At 41.1% G+C, this 20,854-nt stretch overlaps 1 protein-coding gene and 2 long non-coding RNA genes across 9 annotated transcripts; 2 read left to right on the forward strand and 1 right to left on the reverse strand.

Moving 5' to 3' along the window:
* Positions 1-491: 491 nt before the first annotated feature.
* Positions 492-4,738, forward strand: LOC147132485 (uncharacterized). Of its 7 annotated transcripts, none has more exons than XR_015082177.1 (11): positions 492-2,039; positions 2,310-2,339; positions 2,543-2,603; positions 2,666-2,691; positions 2,778-2,849; positions 2,918-2,975; positions 3,302-3,435; positions 3,514-3,552; positions 3,628-4,239; positions 4,320-4,538; positions 4,604-4,738. It is a non-coding gene; the product is annotated as an uncharacterized LOC147132485 (long non-coding RNA). The 7 variants fall into 7 exon arrangements; XR_015082175.1 differs by having other exon boundaries at positions 1,592-2,039; positions 2,918-3,435; positions 3,628-3,771; positions 3,848-4,239; XR_015082176.1 differs by having other exon boundaries at positions 1,592-2,039; positions 2,918-3,435; positions 3,628-3,768; positions 3,848-4,239.
* LOC147132486 (uncharacterized) lies at positions 2,634-8,671 on the reverse strand. The gene is made up of 4 exons (XR_015082178.1): positions 8,459-8,671; positions 7,865-7,942; positions 3,112-3,257; positions 2,634-3,006 (listed from the first exon to the last, which is right to left on the reverse strand). It is a non-coding gene; the product is annotated as an uncharacterized LOC147132486 (long non-coding RNA).
* Positions 8,672-14,448: 5,777 nt separating this feature from the next.
* On the forward strand, positions 14,449-20,481 carry ddah2 (DDAH family member 2, ADMA-independent). The gene is made up of 6 exons (XM_086014414.1): positions 14,449-14,724; positions 15,208-15,661; positions 17,796-17,984; positions 19,322-19,441; positions 19,669-19,812; positions 19,925-20,481. The coding sequence occupies exons 2-6, from the start codon at positions 15,362-15,364 to the stop codon at positions 20,042-20,044; spliced, it is 873 nt and encodes a 290-aa protein (XP_085870540.1). The 5' UTR covers positions 14,449-14,724; positions 15,208-15,361; the 3' UTR covers positions 20,045-20,481.
* Positions 20,482-20,854: the final 373 nt, after the last annotated feature.

Below are 20,854 nucleotides of genomic sequence, written 5' to 3' on the forward strand. Positions count from 1 at the left end.
ATGATGCACTGTTGAATTCTTCGCATTCCATTTGCTGACCATACGTTTGTATAAAGTACACAGTACAAAGTACAAAGTAAGTTCCAAGTGTTTTGGGATCATAGTTTGTTGTATATTTATGGTTTAAACGATTGATAAAGGCAATGATGATGACTTTTATGGGAGCATCAATTACTTGGACAGGTGTGTTTGCTGGTGTGACGTTTCAAAGGCTGGGGGCACGATGGGGGCTTCACATGAGCGCGGACTTTGAAGAACTCGGATGGCTGCATGGCTTGGTTTTTTGTACTCTTTTAATCCAGTGTCAAATTACTGATAGAATGTATTTTGTAGGTAGTATTATGTGGACGTGAGTGTGCAATAGCAATATAAGGTATTATACAACTTGAAATTAGCGGTGCCTGGGAACTCAAAAAAGATCGCGTTTTTTTTAGGTTGATGTCAAAAAAGTGTTTGCGTGGAAACGACCCTTTAACTGTTAAAGTTTATTTTTTTTACTGTTAAAGGTTGCCGACCCCTGGTTTAGAGGAAAAAGGAAAAGAGATATGATGCACTACTGCCCTCCTGTGGATACTTGGAGTAACAGCACCCAATGGTGGGCGATAGGATTGATTTAGTAGATGCCCCAGAATGGCACTCGTCGGATATGTAGTTCGTAGGTGGGGGTGTCATGGGTGAAGTGCACTCTGCAAACCGGAACTTTTGGCTACCTAAAATGATCAAGAAACGTACACATCGTCTTTATTTATTTTGGCCGAGTCTGTCATGGAAGAATGGCCGATGGAATAAGATAACGACTCTAGTACCGATACCGATTTTGATCCCCCTTCTTTCCCTCATTTTTCAATATACATATAAATGTGGACGATGCCTTAAACCACTCAACCAAACTTCCCGTTCAACTACGGATTTGACGCTACACCACTGTAGATGTTCTAATACAACCTAAAAATTACGCAGATCTTCCATCGTGATGGTCGAATGGTGTAAAACTTGACTCCCCGTTCAGGTGACCTGGGTTCGAGCCCCGCTCTCTGTACCATCACCATGCCTAAATGCACATGTGAGGATGCAGACAATCAGATGCAAACGCGGGCACAACTGAACCATAATACTACTTATAAACCACTCGACCAAACATGCTCTACACCTTCACGATTATTGTATTTGACAACCAACAAGAAATACAACCAAAAAATCGCGCGGGTCTTCAATCATGATGGTCGAATGGTGTAAAACTTTATGCCCGGTTCAGGTGACCTGGGTTCGAGCCTCACTCTCTGCACCATCTCTATGCATAAATGCACATGAGGATCTAAGTGCAGAAAACCAGACTCGAGCACGGGTACTACGGAACCAGAATCCCAGCTGTAGACCACTTGACCAAACTTGCTTTCCAACTTCACGGATTATATTGTATTTAACTTTCACAACACTGTAGATTTAACAAATACAACCAAAAAATCGCGCAGGTCTTCAATCATGATGGTCGAATGGTGTAAAAGTTTACGCCTGGTTCAGGTGACCTGGGTTCGAGCCTCGCTTTCTGCACCATCTCAATGTATAAATGCACATGAGGATGCGAGAGTGCAGAAAACGAGACTCGAACACGTGCACAACTAAACCGGAATCAAAGTCATAAACCATTCGACCAGCTCCGGTTTTAGAACTGCGGCCTTGATGTTTGAATTTATACAATTAGTTGCCGCTGCTGGCTACCCTTTTTCTAGAATTGGATAAATATAAAAACATTCCGGAAGTCACGAGCGAGAATAGCCGAAAGGTTAGTGACATGAACTACGGTCCGCGTACACCTGGTTCGAATCCTACTGTTTCTGCTTTGCATGTTTTCATTTTTTTTCTGTCAAAATGCAGTATTAAGAGTTTTTTTGTTCATATGTTTAAATAAAGCTTTTGAAAAAAATGCAAGCGATGACGTCGTTAGCGAAAATCTATTTAAGCTGCGACTAATTGAACGAGCGTTCTTTCTCCACCGGGCTGACAACCTCACGTCGACAGTTTGACAAGAGGACACAAAGGTTTGACAAATTCAATGTTTAAAATGTCTTTTTTTTTTTTTTTTTGAAAGAGAAATCATTATAAACCTTGACCATGAATTCACGTTTTCGATGTCAAGTGTTTGCGCGATCGAATTCACGTCAAACGCCTGATAAAATGACACAATCACTTGCCACAAAGAAACGCTCGCGGCCATTAAAGTACGAATTCATTAAAATTGAAATAAAATGAAACTTGGTACTTTTTAGCTAACGCACTTCAACATAAGCATCTGCTTGAATCCTTTCCAGCATATGTGAAGAGCCCCGTTTGTGCAGAAGGTAAGTTGCCAACGTTTGTATATTCACAAATTTGAGAATCAACTATACCTTTGTGCTTTTAAATTGTTTGAATTTGTCCGCAGGTTTGCATCTTGGAGTGAATGGCCAAATTTGAGTCTAAAATGGCTTATAGAGACCCTACTTTTTTATTTTTTGAGCATCTTATCAAATGTCATGTTGCTAACTATTTCACTGTCTTTCAGACCACCCGTCATGCGGCAAGCCATTACCAAGGTGTCCACCTCAGCCCTGCTCTCGTCACTGGTGAGACACAAACACTCATACACATTCAAATATAGCATACCATATCTTTTAATTTGTTTCAGCACAGTGTGAAAATGACGTGTTACAGGTGGGAACACCAAGTATTTTAGTTTCAAGTGAGGATTGCAAACGTTTGTGCCGTACACTACCTCATTTGTTAACGCCACACGGCAGGCTTCTGGAAAATAGAAGTCGACAGTTTGGCCTCAAGTTGCCGTTTTGCTTCCTGGACAAGACTGAAGGAGGGTAAGGACACATCGGAGATGACTTGTAGTCACCATTCATGACATCCTGCTTTTTTTGTGTGTCTGCAGTTAAAACAGCAACTTGACTTAAGAGCTGCCTGCGGAACAAGATAACTGAATGAGGCCGGTCAGCGCAGTGTGTGCTGTGTTTGAGCACTCTGTAAAACAAAATGGCTGCTGTGAACATTTTTAACAAAATTTCTTTTCTGTAGCTACCCCAAAGTTGGGATGTGCTTCAGGACCCTCACAAAAGATCCACTTACCATTCTGTGCTGATGTACTCATATGTTGGTTTTCTTACTGCTCATGTCCACCAGGTGGCGCCAGATTATGTCATTAGAGAACCTGGACAGCATTGAATCAGGGTGGACTGGCTCATGAAGTGGTTCTTTAGTCTTTTGTGATGAGTCTGTTGGAAAAGACTTGATGAATAAAAAAAGACTGTTATTGTAGATGGTGAAGGAAACATGGCATCATGACGTAAATTAGAAGCTGGACTGGTCTATTGCTTGCTTCCTGTTTGTTAGGCTTGTCCACTCTGGAGTCGTCAAAACTCCAAGTTGGCCCCGGCACGCCAGGACATCGAGGTGAGACCTTCTCACAAGGAAGTGCTTGGTGTTTTTTTGCTGGCTTGTGTGTATGTGACTCATTTTGTCTCTTTGCAGAACTGGCAACTGTTGGTCATCAAGCAGCTCCTGCAGAAGGTACCAGCCAACAGTTCCTCACACAAAATATAACTCAACTAAAGTTTTTTTTTTGTTTTTTCCCCCCCTCCTTAGATGGTCACATAAACAGTCTGAAGAGGTGAAACTCATTAGTGCTGTCTGCGGTATGTAGTGAAGCCAAACGCCAGCGGCTGGAGGACCACATCCAGAAGGTGGCCCAAACGTTGGTGGAAGAGGACTGAGAAGTTTGCGCTTGTGGTAGTTGGTTTCATCGCAAACATTTTCCATCAAAAACCAGGGTGGGTAAATGTTTTGACTTTTTGTTTTGCAGAAGTCGCGACACATTGGTCCAGGCTGTCCTCACAACGCCTATGGAATTGGTCTTCCTGGGCTAAAGTGCAACCCCCCCCCCTTATGATGTGCTACTTGGCATTTAATCTGCAAGTGAAATAAATGGTCATTTCAACAAAACTTGGTTGTACAAAATTATTGACTGTGCTCTTTTGCTTACTCTGCATCGTTGCTTCTGCGTGGTCAGCTGGACGACTATGTCCAGAAGGGGCTGAAGCCAACTTTGGGACGGTTGCACTAGTGTGTACCTTGCTCTCTGTGATGTCATAATTTGAAATTGTTTTTCCCCCCTTCAGGGTCCACTTCCTGTGACTGCAGCTGTGTGCGCATTGACAGTCTCAGGAAAAAAGAACTTCCAGGTCCTGTTCCTCTCTGGTGGGTTTAATCTTGTCAAATGGTTTGCTGCATAAGAAACTTTTAACTCACAAGTGTCCTTTTTTTGTCTTTGGGTCCAGTTCAGCAGGCAGTGACTGTCTTCCAACTTTGACTGAGCCCATCATCTTGGAGAAGTTTCACTATTGACGGTAAGCTCTGAATGCTCTTGACACTGCAATCTTGATTCCAGTCTTGTTGTTTTGCAGGTGCTGAGGGAAATGATGAGCATCCTGCAATGCAGCTGTGCAAGCACTTGGACCAAGTCCCAGAAAACCGCTGTCACGTCACCTTCTGTGCTGGTGGGTTTGGGCACACTTCAAAAATATTTGTTGCACCAGAGTATGACTTGACTTTGGACTTGCAGATGTCTTTTTGTTAGGTCTCCACGCTTTGGTCCCGCTGGCTGACAACTTCACCAGGCAGCGACAAGACATCTTGTCAAAGCAGCAAACTTGTAATTTTATTTTTTTAAAAACATGTACTCTGCAAAATAAAAGCTGATGACAAATAACTTGTGTAAATTCTTATTGTAACGCCGCACAATCCTAATTCTCCTAAAATAAAGGCTGAAGGAAAGTGGGTGTGGCAAAGCTTGGGGCTATATAAATATCATAACGGGCAGCAATCTGATTGGTGGGTTTGGCAAAAAGTGGGTGTGGTTATGCAAATAAGGGCGGAGGCTCTGTTCTGATTGGTTGTGTTAATAAGTGGGTGGTATGCAAATACATTAGCATGCAGCCACGGGGATATTAGCATAAAGGGGTGTGGATATGCAAATATAGCAAAATATCCAGGCACTGTTGGTGTAAAGTGGGCGTGGCTATGTAAATATATTTGCATGCAGCACGCTGATTGGTCATATTTGGAGGAGTGGGCAGAGCTATGCAAATTTATTTGCATACCAGGATGTGATTGGTCTTTTCTCTGATGTGGGCAGAGCCAAGACAATTTATTTGCATGTCAAAAAACGATTTGCAAGTGGGTGTGGCTACAAATCTGCTTTTGGGGCCTTGTTACCAATGGCAACCAGACTGCTCAGGCTGTCTTTGAAGACGTTTGGCATGTGGTCCGAGCAGGCTTCCTCAGTTCATGCTCAAATGCCGCAAAGAACAGCCGGCCATCGGGCCTTGAGCGTGAATCCAAGAAGCCGGCTCGGACCGGATGCCATCTTAAACTAAGTGAGGGTGTATGAGCAATAAAACACGGAGACTCGAATTACAGTTGAACAATGTATTGTAAAGCCAAGTAGGGTTATTGTTTGACACCATTTTAGCAACAAATGTTCAGCAAAAGTGCACTTCCATTTCAAGTTCCATACAAACACTGCATGACAGGCAGTAGAAGCAGCAACAGAGGATGCCATGTTGAGTGCATGAGGAGGTGCGTGACGTCACATCATGAGCGCAACAGGCCAAATCAAAAGCTTCATGTACTGCACAACAAGGACATCATTCAATGCTTCTGAACATGTGCTTTACATAAAATATATCTTTCAACAAGTAGGCAAAATTACATCAATTCATTAAAATAAAAAGTAACTTGGTGTTATAGCCAACTTCTTTGAAAAAAAATATATATATGTAAATAATCCAACTAAATAATTTAATCAACACCAATGTCATTTAAAAGCACATGTCCAAAAGCATTGAACGATGTTCTTGTTGTGCAGTACATGCAGCTCGGGTTTTGGCCCATGGAGGTGGCTTGGCCTGTTGTGCTCATGTGACATCACTCACCTCCTCAATTACACATTATGGGGTCCTCTACTGCTGCTTCATGTGAGGCCGTCATCCAGTGTTTAACTTTTGTCGCATACCAACATTGGTTAAATGGTGTCAAATTATTTTTAAAAAAATTATAAAAGATTTTTTTTTCTTTTGCACTAGAAATTGGTGTCCTAGTGTTTTAATTGCTAACTGCACCTCCCTGAGTATCAAACAGCATTGTTGACAATTTGTCATTGTCTTCTCAGGGCCTCGAACGGACGGCAACTGGACTGTTCAAGTTGTGCTGGAAGACGTTTGTCCTCTGCTCCGAGCAGGCTTCCTCGGTTCATGCTCAACGCCAGACAGGACAGCTCTCCATCTGGCCTCGAGCATGAATCAAGGAAGCCTGCTTGGAGCAGAGGACAAACTAAAATCTGAATATGAACAGTCCAGTTGCCGTCCATTCGAGGCTATAAGGAGAACATGACAAAGACATGTGGATAACGCTATCAAGGTGCAGTTGGCAAGAAAACATGGACACTATTTACAGTTGATCAATATATTACAATTTTTTTTTTCTTACAATTTGACACCATTTTAGCAATGAAGTTTGACTTAAGTTACACACAAACACTGGATGACGGCCTCACATGGAAGCAGCAGCAGAGGACGCCATAACGTGTATTTGAGGAGGTGAGTGATGTCACATGAGCACAACAAGCCCAGCCATCTCCATGGGCCAAAATCCCAGCTTCATGTACCGCACAACACTGACACACTTGCAATCACACCATTCAATGCTTCTAAACATGTGCTTTTAAGGATTTTTCTAATACTATTATTTTAATAAGGAGGCAAAATAATATAAACGTATTGAAGAAAATATGTACACATTTAAAAAACAATAAGTCAGTGTTATTTTGCCAACTTATTAAAAAAAACATTTTTTTATTATTATTATGAAATTATATTAAATAATAAAATGATTTTGTTTAATTAATTGAATAATTAATCATTCTTTTAAATATAACTTATTATTTTAAATATAACTTATTTTTTTTAAATAACCAATGTTATTCAAAAACAAATGTGAACATGAAGCATTGAAGGATGTGCTTGTGTGTGCACAGTAGACCAAGCAGAGGTGAAAGCGCACTGAGAAACGGCTAAGTGGCAGCACACACACCTGCTCATGCCAACTCACTCAGTTGGTTTAATCAAGTGGATTTTTGATTTGCACGAAACTCGCTGTACTTGTTGATAGTGATGGCACAATAGTAAACCTTAAATTGTAGCTCAATCGAAGCAGAGGTTTGGGGGCTATGGCCCACCGAATTTTAAATTAGAAAGGGGGCGGGGCCATCTTCCTTTAAAACCTTAAATTTCAGCAATTGGAACAAGCGTCACAAAAACGAAATCAACAAGGAATTCTTATCTGCAATCATTTAGAAGATTGGTGCATACTTTAGTCATTTTTAATTTTGACCGATATTTTGACCTTGTGGATCACATACCCACCAGTGATCCACATGGCCGATTTCAAGGTGAAATCCTAGGTCAAAATTTAAAGTTACTCAAATTTGTAGATTTGGATTCCTTGTTGAATAACCATTCCAACAATAACTGTTTTTTGAAGATTGACCAAGCAATTCCTGAGATATAAGGGTTTAAAGAGAGGTGGCCACGCCCCTTTTTGTTGAACTCATTAATATTCAGTGGGCCGTAGTACCCAAACCTCTGCTCCGATTGACCTGAAATTTGAGATTTAGTGCTGTGCCATCACTAGCAACAAGTTTCATTCAAATTACAAATCCGCTTGGTTAAACCCACTGGGTGATTTGGAGTGGAATGACCCCAAGCACACAACATGGCATCCTTTGCCTTAAAATACAACACACACCCGTCTAAAAACAACTTGCCGTCACTGTAGCGCAGACCCATCCATGTCCTGAACTCGATGTCTATCTGCTTTGTGTTCGCCCAAAACCTCCTCGATCCTGTCAGGCAAACAAATACATAAGCAATTGAAAAGCTCATTTGAATATGAAGCTCATTTTCATATGTGTGTCAATTTGCATAGTTAAAAAACTTGGCTTGCCAGACAATAACTACCGAGTATTAAAATACTCTCAAATATGTAATGTCACTAATAATTAAATGTAATGTCATTTGTTTTTATGACAGGCTGTCAATTCTTTAATGGAAAGCTACTTAGAAATACAATCATTCATGTCAGCGTGATCTTTAAATGGTTTTAAAACATACAACATATTTGTACTTTCAGATATCTCAATCCTGAAATGATTTTTCGTTTTTGACAGAGACTAATTTAAAAAGTAATATTACAAAATAAGATTAGCATCGTGGCTCGTTAGATTAGATGCACCTCATGTATTGATCAAATCGAGTCACGTGAAGGACAAGCTAAATAGAAGACAGTGTTTCTTTTAAAACATAAATATACTTTTAGAGGAGCAAGCAGTGAAAATGTGCAAAAGTTTAGCATGCGTTACCTTTGCACAACACGTCGCCACTCTTGCCACAGCTGACTTGAAGACAATATTCCTTTCATTATGAACGCCTCCCCTCACGTAAACAATAAAAAAAAACCCGTACTACTAAGCACTAACGTAGCTTAACTAACTTAGCTTTCGTGTTTGGAACACACAAAACATTAGCAAACAAAAGGCCGAGCCAAACAATTGTTCGTTTCCTCTTCCGGTCGATTTAACTTCCGGGTCGCAGCTTCGCGAACTCGCTAAAACCAAGAAAAATAAAAAACATCGACGTAGCGATTAATAAACTCGAGGGCCAAAGTGTCTTTAATATGCGTCAAAACTGCACATCCAGATTTTTAAAGTTTTAAATTAATCGTCCCTAATAAAGTAAAAAAAAAATAAAATAGAAAGTTGGCCTCGAACTCGAGCTAAACGAAGAGGAGCGGGTGTCTTAGACCGCTCGACCAAACTCTGCTTCGAAAGTATGCGTTTTGTGTTTTATTTTTTTACATCGATTCATATTTTATAAATCGTTACTCCCTAGAAAATCTATACATCAAACAATGTGTAAATTATTCATGTGTGGCGTCAAGAATAAGATTTCAACTGATTGAAACTTATGTACATTAATACAATTTCACACAAAAAGTAATGCCTATTCATATCCGATGATATTGAATAATAAATGTTATGCCTACAAATAGTATACCTAGTGAATAAATACTATGTCTATTTATACTAGGATTTGTCCTATATTTATGCAATTTAGTACTCATGATTTTGTCAAGTATTTTGATTTCTGTTGTCATTTCCTCATGGCTCTGTTTGGATGGCAGCATCATTCTCCATGTCCTTAGTCCCCCAAGTCAGGCAGTCCGCTTGAGGAGCGAGAAAAAGTTGGCTTGACATTCGATATTCACGATTCATCTACTACAGCAATCAGAATGAGAAAAGGCATTTCACCTGATTTTATATGAATATTTCTGTCAATTTAGCACTATACACATGCTTGAATTGGCTCCAACTTCTCCAAAATGACTTATATGGCAAAAGTTTTAGGTGTAGTAGTTAGATGCCTCCCTTTGCCATCTACTACAGCAACCAGAATGACAAAATGTTAATTAACTGATTTTTGGTGAATATTTTTGTCAATTTATGACACCCTCGATCATAAAATTTGTGGACGGTCCCTAAATTGTGAATATCGACGTCGAACGTGAAGCCAACATCTTCCCGCTCATCTAGCGGCATGTATTCGTCATCCATCGAAATTGTCATCTGTGTTTGTCTCCATTTCCAACTTTGCTGCTTTTTCAGCACACTCCGTCTGGATCTCAACAGTCACCAGTGACTTGCAGTTACACTCCGTCTCAACATGCAGGGTCAGAGTTGCGAGCGTCACCAAAGACATCACCCTGGACATGACTGTCTACAGTTTAGAAAATAGAATTAGATAAAAATTATCATGCAAAGTATACTGTTTGAGATGATGGTAACCTGGATAATATGTAATCAAAATAAATTAAACTAAATGATAACATTGATAAATGTGGCTTTGATTTAAAAAAAAATATATTTATTGTTAGCATATTCTGAAAATATTTTAAAAAATGAATTAGTGTGACCCTCATCTTTTTGATCAAATCAATACTACTACTGTTGTTGAGGCATGACAAGTTATCTTGTTGCGACAACTATAAAAGAAAAAAAAATCACATTGAAACAAATATTTTCAATTAAAATGTGCACAACTTTGTCGGTTTGTGCATGAAACCTTCAAATAGCCTAACTCAAAATCCCTTAAATACTTGGTTAATTTGTACTGATATATAAGTTGCTCTTATTGTGCACACACAACCAACGAATATGTATAAGTACCCCCGCCTACAAGTTTGTACCACAAAAAACACCAGTGACCATCAATAATTTGTAAGAAGATAAACCTCACTCCCCGCTTGTGTCGCCACATTTGTGTTCAACATAGCTCCTCAATATATTTTTGCTAAATTTGATGGTTCAAACTTTATTTTAGGTTGCAATTACAATGTAGATAAGAGACAACGGCAGGCAGGCTCTTGTCAGAAGCACCACCACCTAACACACACCTGTCTGCCTCAGAAAGGGAAAGTACGGGACTCGGTGGACTGGTGGTCCCAGGAGAGGAGCTACAGTGCGTAATTTACATACAAAGATACTCAGAACAGACTTTTAATCAATAAAATACCTTTTACTCAAACAGCGAATAATATATCCTAGTGGGGAAAAAAAAACTCACGTCCTTTTTTCCCCCTTAACAGGGACACACGGCATCCAAAGGTGGTCTGAGGGGGTCGTTTGATGTCAAAGGTCTGCGGTGTTCACAGGAATGTAGAGAAACCCCTTCCTTGTCATTGTCCATGCTCGGTCCCGTGAAGCAATCACTGCTGCCTCTCTATCATCCTCCGCCCGTGGGTGCCTCCGTCTCCACTTGTCCATTATGCCTGGCTCACTATGAGGGGGACACTTGGCGCACTCTCACCCCCAGCCTACTTCCATTCCTCCCAGTTGACTGATTTCTATATGGAGGGTGACACTGGGCCAATTCAATCTGGTGCCTCCCCCCAGTGAGCAAGTACATAATATACATAATGTACATAACATATAGACATAGTTAAAGACAAGCTTCAACCAGAATAATGTCAATACAGTTCAAAGCAAACTATGGCGGACAAGTTTCATAAACAACTTCACAAAAGAGTCAACTCTTAAACACGTTCTCAATTATGGTCAGGGTAACACCCCCGAACTAAAATTTTACCATAAAACAACAGTGACTGATGTCTGTATACAAAAGCAAAAAATACAAACAGAAATATTCATTCATTCATTCATTATCCATACCGCTTATCCTCACAAGGGTCGCGGGCGTGCTGGAGCCTATCCCAGCTGTCTATGGGCAGTGGGCGGGGGACACCCTGAATTGGTTGCCAGCCAATTGCAGGGCACACAGAGACAAACATCCGCACTCACAATCACACCTAGGGGCAATTTAGAGAGTCCAATCAACTTACCATGCATGTTTTTGGAATGAGGGAGGAAACCGGAGTACCCGGAGGAAACCCACGCAGGCACGGGGAGAACATGCAAACTCCACACAGGGAGGCCGGAGCCGGGATCGAACCCACGACCTCTGAACTGTGAGGCGGACGTGCTAACCAGTCGACCACAAACAGAAATAGAAAAATAAAAAGTACTCATACCCCAGGGAGGACTTTTGTAGTTTGAGACAAATTCAGCTCAAGAGCAGTGAAACGCACTGTCAGTTCAACTACAGCTTTTAGGACGTCAGAATTAGAGATGCTCTAAGACTCAAGAGTCCATTTTAACGTTATCACGGGACTTCCTTGGGATCGTTACCTTTAGTAGACAGTTTTTTCCCGCTGGACTGCTGCGTGGTGAGTCAGTGAGTGGAGCGCACAAGCCATCAAACGTTTCAATTTCTAGGCTCAACAGAGACAAGTTCTTCTCGTTACTTCTACAGTCTGTTTTTCCTGCTATTACTAACATAATTTGTTGGTCTGGTTTATCCGTCTTTTTTAACTTGATACTAAACAGCTTCGGAGCTCGCTAGGCAACCCCCTTGAAGGACGCCATCTTGCGCTCCTCCCGCGCCGGCATTTGAATAACCCACCGTGTCTGTGACTCAAATGGACGTAATTTCCGCTTGTTACTTTGAAATGTCAATAAAATACTTGATATTCGTGTCACTCACCACAGAAATGAAGCAGCCGGTTTCCTCCTCGGAACAAAAGTGTCCTTTTGTGCTGCGTCTCTGAGCGTGTTTACCTCTGCTTGTGTATTTGCGGTGGATTGCGCGCCAAACAACGCACTTCCGCATACAAGCACTTTCTGTACTACAAAGACCAGCATTGCTTGCGGTTGAGCATGCGCAGAGTGTCTCGAGCGTGTCTGTTTGCGCGCCTGCAGTATCTTTGCCTTTTTCTCCTCCTCCGTCCACCTCTCAGCTGTAATATTAAGTACAGCATCTTATGCTTGGCGTGTTTTAGTTTTTTTAATACAAAGTATTTTGACGTAAATTTTGACTTTAAAGGTGAAATCCTACATAAACAAAAATCGTGTTAATCAACAGTGTAGGAACGGAACTCGTTATTGCTATCATTATACTGCCCCCCGGTGGCTAAATCACACACACACCAGGAGTTGCAATTAATTATGATGCACAATCTTATTAATTCTTCGCATTCCATTTGCCGACCATATGTTTGTATAAAGTACAAAGTATGGCTGAATCACACACACACCAGGAGTTACAATGAATTATGATGCACAATCTTATTAATTCTTCACATTCCATTTGCTGACCATATGTTTGTATAAAGTACAAAGTACTGTTTCAAATGTTGTGAGTCTTTTCCAAGTGTTTTGGGATCATAGTTTCTTTTATATTTATGGGTTACATGATTAATAAAGGCAATGATGATCACTTTTATGGGAGCTTCAATTACTTCCAAAATGTTTGCTTTTTGCGTTTGGGCCCGGTTTGGATTATACAATACAATACAATACAATACAATACAATACAATACAATACAATACAATACAATACAATACAATACAATACGATACAATACAATTTTATTTATATAGCGCATTTCATAACAGCTAGAGCTGTAACAAAGTACTTTACAAACGATAAATAATGAAGAGGGATGTCCAGTGGATCTCAGTGCTAACTGGCGTGATGCGGCACCACATGGCTTCTCCATTGAAGGTGTGCACCTCTAAATTCGGACTTGAATGTATTTAAAATACACAAAGCTACGAGTGGCCTAAGACTGTCTACATATTTATTGCAGGAGCACTGCCAGTGTGTTGTGTTTACATGGATGTTTAGCTGATGGCTCTTAGTGGACAGATGGTGTACTTTAATCCTGTCTGTGCCCTCTACTTGCCATCTTTCATCCAACCCCCCTAACTCACTCATTCCCCCTCTGCTATTCCAACCCTTTATGTGCCCAGATATTTTGTTTTTGTACCACTTCACCACTGATTTATGTCTTTGTGCTGTCCCAAGGACTTAACTGCAGTAACTCAGACAGTCAGAAAGGAATGTTGTACTGCTGCATAAGTCATAAAAGTAGTATCATTCTCTCAGACACGACTGTCCAGATGTACTATGTTGCCAGAATAAAGTGTAAACTAGTTCATGTGTTTGTTATTAAAAATGACATGCAACAATGCTTTCCACCCACAGCATGTAATAGTGCAACATGTTTATCCAATAGCACAGCACCATTTGACCCATTTGGGAAAAGCTTAAAAGATTAATTTTTTGTAATGTCAAGGACAAAAAGAGACAACTGCTCCAAATAAACAGGCGTTAAATTATGAGGATGGTGATTAAAAGAGTTGGGGAACGTCAGACAGCTGGCAACATTAAACTTGATTTGTTTAAAAACACAATTTATTTAAACAAATATGATGTCTGTCACTTTGCGTCCAAGATTTATTAACCACAAGTCAGCGTTTGTAGTCACATTTTGCATCCTGTTATATTGCAACAGTTAAGAAATAAAATATGAAGAAATATTACATTGTGAAATAAACCTAAAGAATGCACTGGTGACTAATACATGTAGGCTACTGTAACAATATGGATGGATGATATTTAACAATAACTGTTATAATATGCTGTATTTTTTTCCTCCTCAGATTTTACCTGTAATTAGCTACGGGGAGTCCTCGCTTTACGGTGTTCTGATGTATCAGACGTTAACGGCGTGCAATTAATTAGTTTGAACTTGTCTTCACTCTTACATATATTGCATGGATAAATAATTTAATAAACAAAAAAAAAACTACGACCTTGTGCTTGTTTAGGATGTTAAATTGATCTGGAGTCAATAATAATTGTGTTGGGGTAAATATGTGTCAAAGTAAACGTAAACCAACAAACCGGAAATGACACGTCAAATGAGCAAATGCCATCATTAGCTCGGCAGGCATGGCGTTCAGATTTGTCATTTACACGTCGTAAAGTCACGTTCGTCTTAGCACTTCGCGGCAAATACGACGAGTCTCAATTTTGAATCCGAAAAGTTGAGGCTGTGAAGTGTAAAGTTGATTTATTTTGAAACGCTTACTGGGAAGTAGTACCGGTCAACACAGCGGTGGGCGGGGGGATAGGAGTGAAAAGCAGGATAACGGGAAACGGCCCTGTTTGGGAATACATCAAACAGTGGCGAACGTGGCCGAGTGTCTCACCTCCAGGCTTTGAAGTGGTAAGGACATTTACTTTAATGTCTTTTGTGAGTTTTTCCCCCCTGTAGTTTCCCATTGGATGATTTAAAGGTTGCAATGTGAAAGGATAAGAGTTGGGCGTTGCACTATACATTCCAAATTGTCTGCACCGGTGCTAAACTAAAACCAAAACTGATGGGTACAAACATTTTAATAAACATTTTTTTTTGTTACATTGATGGGTAAAACTTTCAATTGTTTTAGTTAAAACTGCAGAATCGAATCCCTTGAATGACGTTTGAGCAGCATATTTAGGTTGGGAAAGTTTTCAAAAATATATACTAGTAAATACACTTTTGGACAATGATGATGCGTTTGTTTGTTTGTTTTCGTAGTCGTATTTTTCCAAAGGGAGCTCTCTTGTAAATGAGTAAATAATTCTTATTTAATCCACGTGGCCAATGCCTGTTTATTTCTAACTCTGTTATCTTTGCCCTGATTAAAGTTAATATCTCTTTCCATAGGTGGGGAACATCTGCTTCTTTTCGTAAGAATGCACAATAGGAGGTAGAGGGTGTCTCCATTTGATCCCAAATCACTCCAAATCCAACACGACAGGGAAGAAGTTGTTCCTCCTCTTGGCATTTTGTCCAGACACCCCTACTCTGATCCACAGAGATGGCAAACATGTGCCCGTATGGCCATTTCACCCACGCAGTGGTGCGAGGCATCCCAGAGACCTTCGGGAAGGTGGTGGGAGACAACGGCGAGAACAAGGAGGTCTCAGTGGACTTGGCCAAGGCCCAGCGTCAGTTCGGCTGCCTGACGGGGGCGCTGAGGCAGAAGGTGGGCCTGCAGCTGATCGAGATCCCTCCCGACCCGGAGCTGCCGATGAGCTGGAAGGTAGAGGACGTGGCCGTGATCCAAGGTGATACGGCGCTCATCACCAGGCCCTTCAATCAGCAAAGGCGCAGCGAGGTAAACGCGCAGCACCAACATGCTAACAGTCATGTTCTTTTTTTTTCATTTCCTGTTGACAAGTCATGTCATTTTCATGTCTTTAATAGAGCGGGACGATTGTGGGAAACTAATCACGATTATTGTGATTAGGAAATCTAGATTAATAAAACGATTATTCATTGATTTTCAAAACTTGGTATTTATTCAACTATTTTCACAAGTCTTGGGACTTGCTGGGCTAACCCGGGACCTCTGGGATTGTATTTTGTGCCATTTCATGTGGAAATGTGTGTTGGTATGACAAAAGAAAGTCCTTGGATCTTTGTATCCTTGAATTTAGAGGAAAATTCCTTGAATCCTTAAAAACTCAACTTTAGATATAACTTGAAAGGACAATGAGAGAATACATTGGTAAGAAAGAAAAAATATGCTACAATAATAGCAATTAAAATATAAATAAAATGTTTGTATGTGTTTCCACAGTTTGTGTGCAACCTTTTGTGGTTTTACCATTTTTTTGTAGCTTATGACATTAACTCATTCACTGCCTAACTCATTCACTACCATTGATGTATTTATTTGTCTTTTCACGGGTCAGACATTCAATCCCAGGAAGTTATTTGCATTTTTTTCAATTTTTTCAGACGTGGGTGTAAAAGAGAGTCTGAAAATGTCTGGCAGTGAATGAGTTCAGTAGAAAAACGTAACACATCATCATATGAGCAAAAGCTCTGTGAGCATCCGAAATGAACATTTGGGTGGGTGGGGGGCAGTGTTGGGCCAAGAAGACAATGCAGAACTAATGAACCTGCAAGGGAAATTATCCTTTTCCTTGAAAATCCAAACAAGGAAAGCATTCAGAAGCTTGCAGCTGTGCCATCATGTGAACACAATTTGACATTATGTGACCACGAACGGAAAAATCAAGATTTGGATCATTGCCAACTGGAATTTTGGCAGTAGGAGTTAGGGCTGAACAATTGTGAGAAATCTCATAAAACAAAAACTTTTGTCCCTTTAATATGTGATTATGTATTCATATCATGTATTTTTTAACAAGCAAGCAATGAATTGCTCTATATTACAATAAACAATATCAGATTTTTTTTATACATGATAGGCTTACGCTAAAATAAAGGTCAATTAACATGAAGCAAAGCAAGTAAAAATGAAACCTCAACTCACTTCAACATAGTTCCTTGGCACCAAAATGCCACCAGATGGCGGCAAGGCACTCGTTTTGGCTAAATCAATCTACTTATAGGGGAAGTCAACCAAAACATTTTTTTCAAGAATGTATTCTTTGCAGGCCCACTAGTTGAAACAAGGCATTCTGATAAATATTGCGTTTATGGAATCAGAGTTAATCCATCCATTTTTAGCGATCTCTGATGGCGGCCATTTTGTCCCTTCTGTTGACTGAAAATTACATCGAAGTTGCTCGGGGCTCAGGTAAACGACCAGCCACAGCTCACCTGTTTTCTGAAGCTGAGCCATGATTGGACGTTATCTGTGCCCTGCGCATCTGTGATGTCATTTTCAGTCGACAGAAGAGACAAAATGGCCACCCCCGAGATGGCTAAAAACGGGTGGGTTTTGCTGCTGAACTCATTTTCCGCAATATTAATCAGAATGCCTTGTTTCAACTAGTGTGCCTGCATGGAACATCCATCCATTCATCCATCCATCCATTGTCTATACCGCATATCCTCACAAGGGTCGCGGGGCGTGCTGGAGCCTATCCCAGCTGTCTTCGGGCAGTAGGCAGGGGACACCCTGAATTGGTTGCCAGCCAATCGCAGGGCACACAGAGACAAACATCCGCACTCACAATCACACCTAGGGGCAATTTAGAGAGTCCAATCAACTTACCATGCATGCTTTTGGAATGTGGGAGGAAACCGGAGTACCCGGAGAAAACCCACGCAGGCACGGGGAGAACATGCAAACTCCACACAGGGAGGCCGGGGCCGGGATCGAACCCACGACCTTTGAACTGTGAGGCGGACGTGCTAACCAGTCGACCACCTTGCATGGAACATATTCTTGAAAAAAAATATGCTTGGGGTGACTTCCTCTTTAAGTAGAGTAACAAGTAATTGTACTTTGTTACCTCCCTCTACTGACTGTTCCCCACTTGTGTCCTGCGCAGGTGGAGGCGGTGCGCAGGGTGATGTCCGAGCTCAACATGACCGTGGTGGAGATGGGCGGGGCCCCGGGGGACTCCGGAGGGGCCACGCTGGAGGGCAGTGACGTCCTCTTCACGGGGAGGGAGTTCTTTGTCGGAATCTCCTCCTACACCAACCACAAGGGAGCAGAGGTGCTGGCGGACACGTTTCGGGTGAGAGTGGAAAAGATGAGTGATGAAGATGACGAATCAGTCACTTGGGTTTTATTACCTGGCTGCCAGAGTGAGCAGGTGGCACTGTTTGTGCTGTTACATTTGGGGAATTGGGAGTGGAAGTGGCGATGAATGGGAATTTGCTTTTGGCTGAAAACGAGGCCATTAGTACTGTATGTCACATGGCCACTTTTCATTGTAGATATTGATTCCCTCGCTTCTCTTAAGTGCTTATACACACGTGTGGGGGGTGGGGGTGAGAGGGGTTAATAGTATTAGGGGTTAACGTTATCATGTTTCAGAATCATCACAGGCAGAATTTGACCTGTTTCTGTGAGACATAATTGCATTACCGGGTGCATTGCAACATATTAGCATTTTGTGGAAAATGTTATTTTATTTCAGTTGTTCTGGCAGTTCAGTAAAAATAGGTGAACTTGTCTATTAGATTCACTATATACAGCGTTAAATATGTAAAGCGGAAGTCAACCCAAACATATTTTTTTCAAGAATATGTTCCCAGCAGGCCCACTAGTTGAAAAACGGCATTCTGATTAATTTTATGTTTGTGGAATATGAGTTAAGCAGCAAAATGCACTCGTTTTTAGCCATGACTGGAGGCGGCCATTTTGTTTTCTGTCGACTGAAAGTGACATCACAACTGCTCACAACAACCAATCACGGCTGGCCTGTTTTCCGAATCTGAGCCGTGATTGGTCGTTGTGAGCAGTTGTGATGTAATTTTCAGTTGACGGAAGACAAAATGGCCGCCCCCAGAGATGGCTGAAAACAAGTGGATTAACACTTATTCCACAAAAGCAATATTTATCAGAATGCCCTGTTTCAACTAGTGGGCTTGCATAGAACATAGTCTTGGAAAAAAAATGTTTGCGTTGACTTCCCTTTTAATGATTGTAGTTTAAAGCTAATAAAACCAACAATTTCACCATTGCAAGAAATTAGAAAATAACATTAAAAAATGTATAGATTTATAAAATGGTAATGCAAGGAATTAAAAAAAAAAAAATCTGAGCAATGCAGTGGAATTGCATACGGACCAAAAAGCAGCTGTTCCACGACTGCATATTTGGGAATCATTACTATGACTCACTTGAACAGATGAAGCACAGGCGTTACTGATTGTTTTAGTAACGCCTGTGTTTTTGATACCATGCTGTTATGCCGGGGTGCATTTGGGGGCTCTGGCAAACCCAAGTCATTAGGACCTCCACATTTGCCCACTGTGCCGATTTTCACCTCAAAACAGTCTTGAATGATAGTCCGTAAAATCCTTCTCGGACATGTTAACGAAACGTTTTCCGCTTCGACATGTTCAGGACTTTTCCGTGTCCACCGTGCCAGTCTGCGGCGGGATTCGACTGAAAAACATCTGCTCGATGGGAGGCGCCAACACCATCGTCATCAGCAACAGCGAAGGGGCCAAGAAGACTCTGCGGGTGGGTGTGTTTTCTATATACGTCACTTTGTTCCGTAATTGGGCAGATGCGGAAAGTTGAAGTGATGCCGAACCAACGAACTCCTGAAGGTTGGAGTGTTCATTTTCATCATGTTTGTTACAGTGGTTAAAAACTGCTTGTAAATCTTTTCCAATATTGTGAGGTTCTCATGTGGGCCAAAAGTAAGTAACGTGTCACATGGCATTATTCAATTTTTGTGCATCCAGATGGTAGAACAGCTGACCGACCACCATTATGAGGTTCTTACTGTGTCCGAGCAGTCTGCAGCCAACTGCGTCTACATAAAGGGCCCATCCAAGAGGGACTTCCTGCTCCACAGGCCAGCGGAAGAATGTCCTGACAGTGTGGCTGTAAGTCCAACCCCCAAAATGCTAAAAAGTCAAGAATTCTTTTTTTAAGGCACATGGCAAAATGTTATGGAATGCTATTGGAAATGCAATGATTCTTCGTGTTTGTGTGCAGGCCTTCCAGAAGCTGCAGGACTACACCTTCTTGCCTACAGCCTGCAGCGAGGCCGCCAAATTGGGAGCTTCTCTGTCCTCGCTTTGCCTCCTTGTCAATAAGAAGCACACATATTTCTGATTGTCTGTGTAAAAGTTGTCAGCGTTTGGATCCCTCATTGCCGTCGCGGTGGGTCGCTTCACAGAACGTTTTGGACCAAAATCCTCATTGTTGGAGGAAACGCAGAGTTAGTAGTGCAGCTTGCATGATTTACACCTGTCAAAGTCAACTAGCATCAGTTGAGTTAGACCACACACCTATTTCTGGCTTCTGCCCAGTCCTGCCACTTCACTGGTGCCCACACTTTTTGGGGAGATGTTTACTTTTGGATTAAAGAAACTAAGCATTTTGTGCTTTGCGGCATTGTAGGACTGCATCACGTTTTAATGCTTCGGTTGTGATTTAGCCACTGGGGGGAATATTAGAATCATGCTTTTGTATAGTTAGGATTTGCTACAACTTTTGTATTGAATGTGATTGTAAAGGTGCACCTATTAAAGTGTCTGGTGAATACAAAACATTTTTAGTTTGGTCCCATTTGTTTTCCTGTTTATTTTAAATGTGACAGACCCCACATGACAAGGGGTGTGCGGGTTAAATCTGCATGTGTGTTAAACTCAGTCCCTCAGAGGGCTCTTGTAACTGAAAGTCATTATACATAATCACATCTTCATCTTACATAGGCCTACATGAACGTCCCTGAAATTTGTTACACTTAACAGGGTTTCGAAACCTTGACTGCACCCATTTTACATTAGAAACATCTTAGCACGCCACCCAAAAAAGTGACGCAGTTAACTGACTATTTATTCAGTTAACATTTTGCAACATTAACTTGGGCCCAATTGTTGTGAACTATGTAGCTCTAGCTCGGCTCAATTTGAGGTATTT

This window comes from Filicampus tigris, chromosome 18 (genome assembly GCF_054856515.1).
Source record: "Filicampus tigris isolate MCC_2025a chromosome 18, RoL_Ftig_1.0, whole genome shotgun sequence".
Taxonomy (NCBI): Eukaryota; Metazoa; Chordata; class Actinopteri; order Syngnathiformes; family Syngnathidae; genus Filicampus; species Filicampus tigris.

Bases quoted from the DNA above. Each gene is read 5' to 3' on its own strand.
- ddah2 (XM_086014414.1), top strand. From the start codon at position 15,362: ATGGCAAACATGTGCCCGTATGGCCATTTCACCCACGCAGTGGTGCGA. The intron at 15,662-17,795 runs GTAAACGCGCAG...TGTCCTGCGCAG, and splicing joins ATCAGCAAAGGCGCAGCGAG to GTGGAGGCGGTGCGCAGGGT. The intron at 19,813-19,924 runs GTAAGTCCAACC...GTTTGTGTGCAG, and splicing joins AATGTCCTGACAGTGTGGCT to GCCTTCCAGAAGCTGCAGGA.